The sequence below is a fragment of the Embiotoca jacksoni genome, unplaced genomic scaffold (genome assembly GCF_022577435.1).
Source record: "Embiotoca jacksoni isolate LCO1_2020_lvr unplaced genomic scaffold, fEmbJac1.0.p SCAF_1, whole genome shotgun sequence".
Lineage (NCBI taxonomy): Eukaryota > Metazoa > Chordata > Actinopteri > Embiotocidae > Embiotoca > Embiotoca jacksoni.
This window is the reverse complement of record NW_027185229.1, coordinates 19,671,605-19,686,527: the sequence shown is the minus strand read 5'-3', so window position 1 is coordinate 19,686,527 and position 14,923 is coordinate 19,671,605. Positions and strand designations below refer to the sequence as shown.

The following is a 14,923-nucleotide window of genomic DNA, read 5'->3' as shown; positions in this document are numbered from 1 at the left end:
TTCTCTGTCACAGCATACCTGTAATTGTTTTTTCGTCATGTTTTTTTTGTCTAGGTCCTGGACAACTATGAGAGGGAAGGTTTCAACTTTCTGTCTCAGGTTTTTAATTCTTCCCACTCATTCCTGGAAGACCTGACGGGGCTGACTCTGTTGCACCAGGAAACACAGGCGGCAGAGGTAAATCACACACTTACATACATGCTCACTAACAGGTGGAAATTCACACAGAACCTGCTACTCTGATCTGGGTTCTGGGTTCCCTAACTACTACAGATGGTCATGATTTTAAAATGTTTGCATATTCATTAAATCATAATCAATCGAATAGTTTATGCGACTACCGTCTTAAAAAATATATTTTCTCTTATTTTTACCGTTGTCTGGTAATAATGTGTTACTACCACCAGTAGGTGGCAGTAATACACCTAAAAGCTGTTCACCATTAAACAACAGTAACACCGGGCTCTTGTAAAGTGAGGTTAGATGCTACGATACAAACAGAAGAAACACTCAAAGACTTCTACAACCTGTGTGAAACATCTTAATAAATAAATGAAGATGAGGTACAGGACAAACTCCTCCAGGTAAAGCTAGCATGTTCTAAGTTTACTACAGGTGAGCACAGCACCGAGCAGACTGCCTATTGTCATGACTGAGTAGCCACCTGAGTAGTAACCTAAAGACTGCAAGTAAATAAAATGTCTTTGCAAGGTACCCCTGGAGACACAATAAAGAGTTGAAAAATCCAGAAGGGGCTCGGATTAGTTTTTCAGAGCTCCAAGAAATAGGTTTGATGCACTTAACATGGCACCGTTTTAGGTGAAAGGAAGAGATGTACTTGCATTAAAAAAAAAAAACAATAGCCAGACTCAGTTAGTCTAACCTACGTGGTTTGCTAGCTGCATTGCCTGTTAAAAAACAGAAGTGCATCAAAACGTGTAGAAATGTAGTGTACGAATAATATTGACCAGCTGACCTCCATTTACTCTGTGTTGGTTTATATGGACGCTGACAAGGTTGTTTGACAGCAGCAAAGCAGCGCAGGTTGGGCATGTTGCCCCAACTCAGAAGTTGGATATTCTCAAATGGGAACTTGCCCACTTGCCAGCTGCCTGAACGCACATATTCTTTACTTGGGTCCCTTTAAGAACTAAGTTTTATGACCCTGGGAAATCCATCCCAACACTATGTCCTGTTCTGGAAATTGAAATATCATTAGCAGGATTTTTCAAACGAAATTTTTAATAAGAGATGCAGTTTTAATCCAAAGGCTACAGATATGTTTGTCCTATAACCCTCCTCTAACTGTTCTGTTGCTATAGCAGCACAGAGTTGATGTCTAATGGAACAACGAGCTGCATAAAGTTCCAGCAAACATCCAGAATACTTTGTGGTGAAATATGGGTGGTTTTCCTCAAGACTCCCTTCTGACATGAGACAGAGCGAGTTGAGGGAGAAACAGAAAATGAGTGTGTGTGTGTGGGTGGTGGGGGTTGGGTCTGGTCCTGCTGCGCTGTGGGAAAATCCCTTGTACTTTCTCCCCAACTCATAACAGTTAGATGGAGGAGGGGAGAAAAGAAAAGCAAGGCTGAATTGAGGCGGAAGTAGATAAGATAATATACAGTGGACGGAGAAAAGATGAGAAAAAAGAATGGAAGACAAAAAAGGACAAGGGATGAACAGGGAGAAAAAAAAAAATATGAGGAAAGAAAAGTAAAAACGAACTAATCTCTTTTTTCTTCCCTAAGTTCTTCTCCATTGCCTTGCTATCAATCTCCACCTTCTGCCCTATCGCTCGCTCCATCTCTTGCGCATGTTCCTTTCCTCTCTATCCACCCCCTTCTCCCTGATGAAGTGTGTTGAAGAGTCTGGTGTAGTCCCTTTCTCTTCAATCAGAACATGGAGAGATTGTTTTGATTGCTCAGCCCACTAGCGCCAGAAGTCTTAGCGCCTGTTTCCTGTACACAGATTTTGAAAATTACTGCGCTTGGAGGACGTCCCTTAAATTTTTTTTTTTCTCAATTCCAGGAAGGGACAGTAGTTCTTTTCTTGATCGTGAAAGCATATTATTACTTATTTCATGGAGAAACCCACTAGAAGCAGGCTTGCGGCTTATTTTGGGTCTTGACCCGTGTTTTCAAAAGTACTGGTCTGAAATGAGGATCACTCTAAATGTAAAAATGAGGGGTTTCAAGGGCCCTCGTGGGATCCCTTTCTGTGTAAATCTTTAAATTTAACACAGAATTGAGTTCTCATGGGAAGAAGGTGATCACGTCCAGTGGCTTCTTTAATAACCCCGTGTTTGGGGTTTGAGTTTATCCTTGAGTTGTGACAAGAGAGACCTTTTTCATGTGTGACGATGTTTGCCTTTTTCCTATATTCTTTGTTCAGAAGATGTACTGTTTGTCTGAGACTTGTAACTGCATGTCAGCCTGTAATTACAAGTAATGAACACCGGGATGTTGGTCATACATTTTAAAAAGTGTGGACTTAAATTACTCTATTTGCATAATGAGTTATTTTTACGATGTTCTTGTCCTTCCCTAAACCATGGTCCTAAATGCATGACAGCCAGCGTGTATCTGTGTGTTTTTGCACATTCAAGTGTGTGTAACCATTCTAAACTATAATCTACGTCACCAGATATCACCACTATGTACTTAAGGCCTATTTTTGGTGAGTTTGTAACCTGAGAAGTACTTCTTATACGGTCACCGCAGGGTTTTTGGGGGAGTTCAAGTTCGGTAAAAGTTTAGACTGACTGAGTGCTGTGCGCGTGTGTTTGTGTGTGTGTTTGTGTGTGTGTGACTGAGTGTGGGTGAATGTGCATAAATCGGTGTGAATGGCTTCTTTGTAAGACCAGCCCTGCTGAAATTTCAAGGGTGGAAAATGTACTATGAATCTGGCGTCTGGCAAATTAGGTACATGTATTTGAAACATTTGTATGCAGCGCGCTGTATCTCCAGCCTCACGAGACCTTTCATGTTTGTGGCAAGGAAAATCAAACATGACCCATTTTTTTATGTTTATTACCTGATCCATACTCCTACTGTATTCCCCTCTCAAACTCTATAGTTTGCTAAGGCCAGTTTCCCTCGTGTACTGCAGTTACCTCATTTTGTCACTCCAGAATATAAGGTTTCAGTGGACCGTCCTTTTCAGCTTCTCTCATAGTGTCAAGCAGCAACATTTTCCTCTAACTTTCTGACTTTTTTCTAACTTTCTGGAACAGATGATCCAACAATCACAGTACCTTTTATGCAGTGATTGACAATGTGCTCTTTGTCACTTTTTAGTAAGCGCAGCTTGGAGCAACACGAATGAAATATGCAAAAGAGACAGCGTGATGTAGCCAGGTGAAGACATTGCGGGCAGGTCAGGGTGACCTTTCAGACTAGTCCTCTTAGAGGTTGAAATACATCATAGGGCATACTGATACTGAGGCCTTGAGACTGCCACATGCATGTTTTCTCAAGTCTTTTCCTTCATTTTCACAAGTTAGATGTTTGCTTGAATGTAAATAAAAATCAACATCACTAACAGAAATGCATTTTCACTGTAGACTTTAAGTTGTGTCCATCCTGTGACTAGCCAAACCAGATTGGATGGAGCAGAGCCAGCTCACATGACACAAGTTTACATTTACATTGACCCCAACTCATGTTCAACTTGGACAGAAAAAAGTCCCTGGGAGCTAAAGGCCAGAAACTAGCCCGCTTTCAATGTGCTGTGAGTGGATGTGTAGTCACGTTGGAAAACCAAGGTGCCATCACACCACAATTCAGGTCATTTGCACTGAATGTTTCCGCCCACACACCTCAGAATATCACAGTTAAACTCAGCAGTGATATTCTGACTGGGGCCGAATTCATGGCATACAACCTCATGAATGTAAAAAAAAACAAAAAAACAAAAAAAAAACCTCCTGGTTGCGCTCCTGACCTGATGAGCCTTTTCCAGCCTTGGATATGACATTCTTCCCGTCTGGAAACACCTCATTTGGCTTATGGCTTCATTGCGGTAGACTTTCTGAAACATTTCAATGGTTTCTGTTGCTTATTTCCTGATTGACTAAACATTTTATGTGCGCACTCCGCTCAAGTTCATGGTGTACGTAGTGGTCACAAAACCTTGTGTAACACAGGTGTTGATCAAACAACATAACTTGGAATACATACTTACCAAAGTTACTGCTTCTACCTGCTCCAGTCGCATTACAGTGCTGCGCTTAGTTCACGTGCAACAAGAACAGTTTCTGTTATTTATTGTGCGTCATATTTTGGTTCACCTGGTAAATATATTCAGCTTAAATTTCAATTCCCAACATTTTCCAAAGCCTTTAAACTACTGTTAAATCAGAACAGTGTTGTGTTTTGGCTGACTGGCCTTCCTGAGTATAGCCTCACTATAGAGGGCTGGGTCAGACAAATCAACACATGCAAACACCCAGAGAGCCTGACAGGAAATGAGTGTCTGCACAGGATGCCGTACCTCTCCACTGATGTCCACCTACTGTCTCTGGCTTGGCAGATTGAGTTACATAAAATACCCTATATGCTCATCCATACAGCCACATAAAGTGATCAGGCTAATCCTTATTATGTAGGCGGACAGAGGACAAAAGAGATTAATTTAATCAACACAAAACCTGAGGTTCATATTTCTAAAACATAAAAACAGCTACATGAGCATGGGAACCTATGCATAATAATCGTAAGGGAATTTCTGTGGACTCATACAATAATGATTGCAACGGAAATTATGCACTACAGCCTCAAATTGTTTCCTAGGTAAAATAGTCTTTGGTGGCTTTGCAGTTTCTCATAAACTTAAGGGTTGAGTCAGGTTTTGCTTTTTATTTGTTATTTTCACTTCGTAGAGGAAGAATTTTAAAGTAATTCCAGTCCAGCTGTGAGATGTCACCTAATAGAAAATGCCCTGCCAGTGATATTTTGAAAATAAATTGATATAGTGGGATTAAATAACTGGGTTTTTATAACTTGATACATCAGATAAGGGAAACTGAAAATTCTTGTGTCATTATTTTCCAGGGCTCCCATATTAAAGGAAGCACATGATCACTCGTCATTCTGTACATGATATATTCCCATCATCATTTTCAGTAAGCCTGTGTATGCATGTGCTCCCGCACACATTAATCTGTGAGGCTGTGAATGCCCCAAACAGAGGATGTGTGACCCTCTCAGTACAAAGGGTCTTTCTGCAGAGTTCATGTTCCACCCTTCCACCTACTATAACTGGCTCTGCCAGTAAGTCACGAGATCAACACGTCTGAGCTGAACTTCTGAGAAGAATGTGTCACTTGTCACATTTTGCTCCTTTTTAAGTTCAAATTTGTGACATGAATTTTTAACATTGAGTTAATACAGTGACGATTGCTTGTTTTTAGTAAAAGGGCGTTAATAACAATTTAATGGCAAGAATCACATGTCGAATCTACGGATATGGACTTGATGTAATTCTTTTCACATAGGATTCAGTAAACAATGGGGCAACACTTAAGATATATTGTGCTGATTAAGTTATGTGAAAACACTCTGCAGTGGTTCTTAATTGGTCTGACTGAACTTAAACTGCAAACTTGTATGCTTTTAAAAAATAGGTTTAAACATTGAATTGTTCATCAAGTTTCGAGAATCTACATCAAACTGTATGAATTATGAAATGAGAACACAGACTTATTAAATCCTAACCCTCTTTACAAATGCTCGGATATGAGCTACAGTAACTATTGATGTGACACTGTTAGTTTTAGTCGATTCTGTCATGGCAAGCAAACAGGTACTTGCTCGGAAAGTTCAAAATAAGTGTGACTTTTATTCCCTCAACTTTTTTTTTTCACGCACACATCTGTGACTTATTCAAATTGGACCGACTTTTGGGTCTCGACCCACCGGTGGAGAACCACTGCTCTAGAGGGTGTAACCTGTGTTTGGGTAACATCATCATCTTGTTGTTGTATTATTAAATGACATGACTGTGAAATTACCTCAGTCACTTCTTAATAATAAGGCTTTCTAGGACTCCTTAGAGTGCGGGGGCCCTGATTTGGGAGGCATTTGTTTTTTAGCTGATACTCCAGATATCCAGGGTTACTTTTTGATCATTTACAGTTGGGGGGTTCAAACACATGATGATTTAGTTACAGGACAATTACTCTGCCAATTGCTAGTAAAAACATTTAGTTTTTTTCTATATGATGACCTATGTTTGAACCACACTTGCCTTCCAAGTTAGAAGTAATCCAAGTCTTGATAAAAATCGGTTTTGCCTGATTTCAGTACACAGAGGCAGTTTTGAGTAAAATATAGACACCTGTGTTTGTCCAGATGTGTGCGTTTGGCTCTTTGATAACATTATGTGCGCCATCAGATGCCACTAATCATCACCTTGACTCATGCTATTGCCCCGAAGGAGTAGAGGTTATCCAACCACCCACACTCAGCCCTGCTCTGGTCTGTGCCTCTCTACGTAAAACAGTGCGCTGACAATAAAGTTGATTTAGTTATGTTGGCCCGTCACCCAGCTGCCTGGAAGACACACAAGTGCAAGCGTGGACACGCACACACTCGCATTAACACAGAGTCTCTCCTCGCACTAATCACATGCTTTTTTTTTTTTTCTTCCTTTCTTTCTCCCATATAAACACACACACACACACACACACACACACACACACACACACACACACACACACACACACACACACACACACACACACACACACACACGTACAGACCCACACACACACACATTTTCGCCTGTGAGCGTCAGAGGGGCCCATGTATGTCAGAGTTTTATCCAAACACAGCTACGGTTGCTAGATGCTGCAATTATTACCAGATGGACTCGGGGAAAACATATTAAGTCTGGTTTTTCATTAGTGCACTGCACACCCTCCAGTGAGACAGACAGATAAAGAGGAAGAAAAAATGGGGAGTTTGAGAGAGACATTTAAAAAAAAAAAAAAATCAAATTTAAAATGAGTGCAATTGACTGTCCTTGTATCGTTCCTTATTTCCTATTTTTAGGATCCCATTAAACAAACTGAATGCTCTGTTTTTAAAACGTCAAGTGTTATGTAAGTTTTTCATAAAAGTTCCGCTATTTTCTTTTTTTCATTTTAAAACAAGGAAGTTCCATTCAGAGAATTTGTGAATCCAAATTTTGGGTGAAAATGCTGTAATAACATTCAGTTAATTAATCCGTTACGCAACTGATGACATTAATCAATGTAAAATTCAGAAGTTTCCTTAGTTGCTGGCTCACAAATATTACGATTTAATGTTCTTCCCAGTTTAATATTATTTAACTATAAAATAAAAAATAAAAATTAGAAGCAGCATAATGTCATCTTCAGTACCAGTGATTTGCATCGTATGGAAACATGTTTAATCTTAAAATGATTTCTCTCATTTTTCTATGACTTGACCCAGTCAAGTCCTAAGCAAAAACATGTCAAATCACAGAAGTTACAATGTCAAAAGCATTAAGATGTGGTATAAAGATAAAGCATTTTATATCAAGCTTAGCACCAGTCATCAACCCACCCATTGGTTTGCGAACTGATTTTTTTTTTTGAAGCTATGAGTCTGGCATTTTGGCTGTTGGCATCTTGTTTTTTCTGAGCTAGAAGTGACCATATTTGACCAAGCTGTACAGAAATGAGCGGTGGATCTGACTAGCCTGGTGTTACGAGCCCTAAATTCACTGCATTAATATTTCTGGGGTCTGGGGACGCTCCATAGGGAATCGTTTGCAGTCGTTGCATTTTTCTGGGCGTCGACCTCCGGATAATTTAGAAACTATTGGAGCAGCTTTAACTAATTGAAACTCTGCCACAAAGGCAACTAGAAAAAAATGATCGACCTAAATGTCATCGCACTTCAAAACCGACTCCGGTCGCTGATTGGTCTGCCATCCAGAGTGGCTGAGCAAACTTTAATGCGAGCCACATTTCCAGATTGTAATTACAGTAAAGAAAACTGAAGCTCCAAGCAATAATCTGCCGGAGGCAGGCTAGGATCTGACTCGATCCGAAGGAAAATTGAAGGACACAATGTGACACCTATACTGGCAACCTGACTGCACCCAACGCATGCGGATCAAACCAGATCTACCCCCAAATATAGCTCTCTTCAAGGCCTAATATCTAATTGATTTTGAAACTATTTCCCGATGGACCATGACAACTCTGATCCGAAGGTATGAATTGTAACATTTAAATCATCTATTGACCAAATATTTCATAAGAGAAGTTGACATTTTTGAAATGGATGTCTACTGGAGTTTTTATTTTTTTATTTTTTAGAGCCAGCCCCTAGTGACCCTCTGTGGTATTCCAGTTAAAGGCGCTACATTGTTTGTTGTTGTTGTTGTTGTTGTTGTTGTTTTTACAGTCTATGCTCATCACACATTAACTGGCAGCTTTCATGGTGAAATAAAGAAAACAATATATATTTTGGTTACTAGCTACAACTGAGAAAGTAATTTCAGTTGGATTAGTTTGTTGTTTTGAGTTTATAAATGGATTAAATAATCTTCAGAGATTTCCTTTTAAAGAACATTTCCATTTAAATCCAAGTAAATATTTATTTATTGATATATTTTTTTATCAGAAACTTCAGTCATTTTCCAAGGAAATATTTGGAAAATATTTCAACATTACAGACTTGTGTAATATTATCATTTGCCTGTGTTTTCTTGCATGATTTTGTATGTAAAAAAAAAAAAAGGTAAAATGCACATATATGCCAGTGTCACCATGTAGCACGTGTGTATTTATGTCTCGTATGTGTGCCAGCTATGCCTGCTTGACATCTATTGCACTGCTAATTATAAACGTGTCCTCTGCTTGCGCAGATGCATGTCAGCCATGTACAGACACGTCACACCTCCTATCCTTTCTTTCTTTACATAGTTTCACTCTCACACACATGCACACACACACACACACATGCACATACCCAGGCACTATACATAGTCTAAATCTTCCTAGTTCTTTCGGGCTAAATTCAGAAGCTTTGTGTCAGTCGGTGGCTTGACTTAGTTTTAAAGGTTGTTCACCCCTGCGGATGTGTATATGTTTGGAAGAACAGATTCCTGTTTATATTTTGGCTTAATTCTTTAACTGTTGTATTTGTTTCTGGTGTGTCAGTATTATAAACTATCTTGCAGGCTTCCCTGGTTATATATGATCCATCAATATTTTGTTATCCCTCTTAACCAACCAACTTGAACATATTTCTTTTTTTATTTTGTCTGTGTTGATAACTGCAATCAAGCCATTAAAATTAAACAAATATTCTCTTGTGTGTATATATATAAGTTTAAATGTGCTTTTATTTTTTTTTTTCCTCCACTTTGTCTAAACAGCTAATTCTGGTCTGTGCCTCCTTACACAGGTTTTCTAACACTAACCCTTGCTCTGCTCTATTCTTCTCTTTTAAAGTCAGTCCACCCCTGAAGGCAACGTTTTAATTTGAGAACATGACTCGCATTTATCAGTTTGTGCACTCAAACTACATGTACACAAATCTGGTCCCGGTACTTCGATTACAGAGTAAATGCTAGCAAACACATGCAAACAAAAAATGACTGACAGCATTAACAAATATGGCTAACAAGATGAAAATACAAAAGAAGGCGTTAGTACTTTCTCTGATACTGTTTACGGACTGCATAGCAGCTACTATATAACAGGTTTAGCGTGTAGGCTTTTGGCTAAAATCTTCAGGTTTTATTAGTTGTGAGAGTCCAAACAGAGATTACACTTATTTAAATATAAAATGTGTTAAAAGATTTAAATAGTCGACATCTTGGCATCACTGATGAAGGTGTCAGAGACCAGATATTATTTTATATACAAATATATTTTACTGGTGCTTCAAAATAAGCTGATTTGACTCCAATCAGTCACCATGTTAAATACCACACAGTCTGCGTCAGGGCAGATAGTCAATCAGGACTTTGTCAGGCGGGACAGCTACAGTATGTGATCGTTGCTTGACACAACTCTCTCCCGCCTTCCCCTTCTGTTTCTGTAGCTGAGGTCTTTTGATTCTTAGCTTGCATAGCCGCTCAGCGTTTCCCTTATTAAAGGGCGCTATCTTCAGCAAAGAACCAACCAGCTATAGTCTCCCAGGATAAATACAGTACATATTAAAAATAGAAAGAATATAGAGTTGGTGACTCTTTTGTCTCATTTGCGGAAAGAAAATGTATTTTTTTATTCGCTGTTCCCTCTTTTATAATTTATGAGGATACCTGAAGGTTAAGTTTTTCACTATTAATAGTTAAAAAAAAATGTTAAAGGATTTTTCATTGATCAAACAAAACTGATGAAGAGGGCGTTGTAAAGAATAGTAGGTGGTAAGATCCCAACCTCCGTGACAAGGACCACTTTAGTGGGCTGTATTAATACCCTTGTACACAGGGCTGGAGATGACGACGAGGTGTACTGTAGGTGGGGGTGGGGTAGACGGGATGCATGGCACCCAGGACAGCTGTCCTATGTCTTGTGCCCAAAGGAGCTCATACAGCATTGCCAATCATCAATCATAGGGGAGTTATTTTCATAAGTCTTAAATAGGACCCATAAAGCCAGCTTTTCCCTCGCTACATGGGAAAACTTACAGCGGCCCTGCTCCTATACATGGCTCCTCCTCCCCGGCGCCAGACAGTCCAGAGTGATGCCTCCTTCAAGCCTGGCAGCTGGCTGTACACACAGACAGACGGACAGACAGACAAATGACGAGATAGCAGACCGAGTAGTAGTCTAGGCGTCCCTGTTTAGCTCCTACTCCTCTTCCTGTTCGGCAGCTTTTAACAACTATTTCTGTATCCATGTCAGCATTGCACTTTTAGAATAGACTTTCACTTCCGAAAGCACACCCACTAACTTAAACTATATGTGGATCCGTTTGCGACAGAGCTAAGTATGCAAGAGTTGGAGATAAAAAATATTAATATTTTTATCATCAACATTATATATTATATTTTACTTTATTTTGTCATTCCAAAATAGCATTTTTGCCATTTTTTTTTCCTGTTTAAATGATACATTGAAATGATGTCACCTTTACCTTGTTAAAAAAAAAAAAAAAAAAAAAAGCCCTTTTGAATGACTCACTGATAACCCACACTTTTTTTTTTTTTTTTTTTTTTTTTTTTTTTTTTTTTTTTTTTTTTTGTATACCTTGTTATTGACAAAACATTAAAATGAAGGAAAAAAAACAGAATAATCCACAGTTTTTGGAAAAAGGAACAAGATCATTTTAATTTTATAGTTAATTAGTGAGCAGCATCATTCTCATCCAGGGTTTGGATGATGTGGGTGTGTTTTTGCAGGTACAGGTAAAAAATGTGTTCTAAGAATCCCAGTCTGAGAAATGGATCATTTGGAATATTTATTTGACAACAAGACACCGACCAACATAAACTTTTATAATACTATGACGTCTCATCTCTGTAACAGACTGATGCATACCCAATTTTTATCATGGAAATGGAACTGCATGTGATTTTTAGGGTGAGTGTTCGGTCAGATTTTAAACAAATTGAAATGCCCGGTTCCTAAACAGGAAGTTTAAAGATACCAGTAGTGAATTTGAGGGATGTTTACCTGATGGACTTTCTCATGGAGGTCAAGTGTGCCACCTGCGTCCTTCTATATACAGTTGGGTTGGTGATAAATCATTCCATTGAAACCTCAGGAAGTGAATGTTATCAGTAAGTGAACCACGCATTGTGTCCAGTAATGCTGTATTGTCGGCTTAGCGGAGAGTATGTCATAAAAAATGGTCTCAAGAACCCAACTTAACAGCTTGAATATGAAGTGCTTGTAACATAATAGTCCCACTCTAAAGTTGTATCTTTCTGAGACGTTCTATCACAACTATTACAACTTAGAATAATTTGACTTTCATCAAAGTTAAAAATAAAAATGTTTAAACAATAATTTAACATTTGTATAATCACGCCTAGCTACTTAATGTGCTTAAGAACTTTAAAGTACTCGAAAGTATTTTCATGTTTCTTATCTGAGTGCAGGACTGTTTGTTCCTGGTTTGGATAATACAGAAAAACTCTCCAGCTGCATTAAAGACAGAGATAAGAGCTGGCCCTCTCTCTCTCTTTGCGTGTGCGTGTGCGTGTGTGTGTGTGTGTGTGTGTGTACGTACGTGTGTGTGTGTACACACATCTGGCTGCAGTGCCAGTTCTTATCTTTTTTCCTGTTCTGTCCAGCACATGGAGGGCAGTGATAGCATCAAGCCTCTGGCTTGGATAATTACACACACACACACACACACACACACACACACACACACACATACAGAAAGACATAATAAATAATGCCTAATACACATACTCTAGGTATGTACAGTATATGTATGTTTGCCTTTGTGTTTATACTGCAGTGTGTGTGTGTGTGTGTGTGTGTGTGTGTGTGTGTGTGTGTGTGTGTGTGTGTGTCCTTTAGCTAATGCTTGAATGGCATCACTTCCTTTGCCCTAATTTTCCTGTGAAAAAGTACCCTGCAGGTCATCTGAATGTGCGAATATTGAAACAATAAGAAAACTGAAACAAATCCAGGGTTATTATTCAGGAACGTCTGTGTGTATCTCGTTAAGCCTCATGGTTCCCTGTGATGTCGGTTTGCAACCTCTCCCGACCCCCAAAGTGTTCAAATAGTCATGGCTCCTTTGATTCATCTGTAAACAAGGATTTCTTTTGATCTTTAAAACTATTCTATTAAGTTTTAAGATATGGAGTTTGGCTGTAAGAAAAAAGAAAAAAAAACAAAGTTGTCAGTGATTGATTCACAGTGAAGAAGTCTTTGTAATGAAAGACTGTGACTGTCTGGTGTGCTTAGAATCAGATCAAAAGATTGCCTCAGCTGTGGTTTACTAGGCACTCTGCCTTCTCTTTTCCTGTGAACTGTGTGTGTGTGTGTGGGGGGGGGGGGGGGGGGGGCAGGATCTACTGCTTCCTAAAGATTGGTTAGTTTGGATCTTATTTGCTCTCCCTTTGAGAAATATAAACAACAGATAAAGACAGAGAGAAACTGTTCTGATTTCATCTTTTTTTTTTCTTCTGGAAGGGTGTTTGTTACACATGAATGTGTGTGATTCTGTTTGTGTGCACGCATGCATATGTCCGTGCATGTGTTTGTGCATGCGCCCGGGGGGCCCTGCCAGTGTTTGATTGCGGCTCTGACCACACATCAGTTGGCTTTGACTCGGTTCTAATTAAACCGAGGGCAGGTCCGAACGGGCAACACACGCGTGCACACACACACACACACACACACACACACACACACACACACACACACACACACACACACACACACACACACACACACACACACACACACTTCCTCTGCAGTTGATCTGTTATTGCCATTCGGTTAGCTGCATGCTCAAAACGGTTCATTAGGTTGAGTTTATACTCTTTGCACACACACACACTGATGCCTCAGTCAACTAAACTAAAAGGTGGCTTTGAAGTGTTCAAGACTTATTTTGTATTTTACTGCAATTGTGACACAGAACTTGTCATCCTCAAAACAGACATAAGTAAACTGAGAAAAGCTTTTTTCTTTTTTTTTTTTTAAAGTCATATGTACATTATTTGTAAAAAGTTCTGTACATGCTTACCATGGGTCTCGGTACCTAGCCACGTTTTACACAGGTTTTTTTAACAAGGTTGATAAACTTCTGGCGTTATGAAACACTTGTGTGACCACAAATGTGTTGATAATCTCTGTTGTACAGGAAATGTGTCGGAGGGAGAGAGGACGAGCGAAGGGAAGTGGGAGATCGAGACTGACAGATTAAATGAGAGAAAACAACAGAAAAGCAGAGTGGGGCAGATGGAATGAGAGAAAAAACTAACTTCTAAAGAAAAGAGGATTTTGGAGAGTTGATAAAACAAAACATAACGTGTTTAGTTGCTGTACCTTAAAAAAAGAGTTTCATTCCAAGAAAATCAGTAAACAGTTTGGAGAAACGCAAACGAGCGCTTCTCCTGAGAAAGATTAGAAATTCTGAAAATATGAGATTAAAATGACAAAATATTTAAGACATTTAAGGACATTTTAAGGACATGGAGGAAGAGGTGTCCTGAAAAGGAGGCCGAGCAGTCAGTCCGTGTCCCAGGAGAAACAACAGGACCCAGCTGTTGCTCCGCAGGCCACCACACCCAGCCGAGAGAGACTCCATTTGTTGTTGTAGCTGGCCTTTACGACTCTGGGAGAAAGCGGGGAGAAAGGGGAGGGTGGCGGCAATGGAGTCTGACTGACTTAAAGTTTAAAAAAAAAAAAAATGGGGAAGAGGAGCAAATGTCCGACCTTTACTTGGGAATTTGGAAAAGGTGGGAGAAGAGGATGCTGCATCCCTTCCTGGTTTGTCATTTCTCTGTCCTGAGGTTTGGTTCCAAAGTTTGTTATCTGGGCCTATCGTTGAGAATGCCGGTGCTTTGTTTGATTACCCTGAGGCTCGGGAGTTTATGAAAACATATCCAGAGGACGCGACCTCAGCTGGGACCTGAGCGTTAACTCTGTTCCCACCAGAGATCCTCTAAACCATCTCTTTTCCTCTTCTAACCAGTGTCAGATCACTTTCACTCCCAGCCATGTCATCCCTCACTTTCCCTCTGTCGTTACTTTTCCTATCTTCAGTCTTTTGCTCCTCTCAGTCCTCATCTTTCTTCTCTGTTATTCACCCTTTCCCCTGTGTCACTCTCTCACTCCCTCCCCCCCGCCTCCCAGTTTAATAGTTACGCTTTTATTGGCCTTTTTAGTCTAGCATACTGTGCTTCTGTCACATGTATCTATCGTAAAACACTCTGCTGTCATGCCACGAAATTGAAAGCAGAGTTTAAACCTTCTTCAGTTGAT

The 14,923-nt window shown here is 39.7% G+C and overlaps 1 protein-coding gene across 1 annotated transcript in view; it reads left to right on the top strand.

The window, feature by feature from the left end:
* Positions 1-14,923, top strand: part of atg7 (ATG7 autophagy related 7 homolog (S. cerevisiae)) — a 61,653-nt gene that overhangs the window by 31,240 nt on the left and 15,490 nt on the right. The window contains exon 18 of the mRNA XM_069146230.1: positions 55-177. Coding sequence (XP_069002331.1) covers positions 55-177 — 123 coding nt within the window. The remainder of the gene's footprint in view (positions 1-54; positions 178-14,923) is intronic.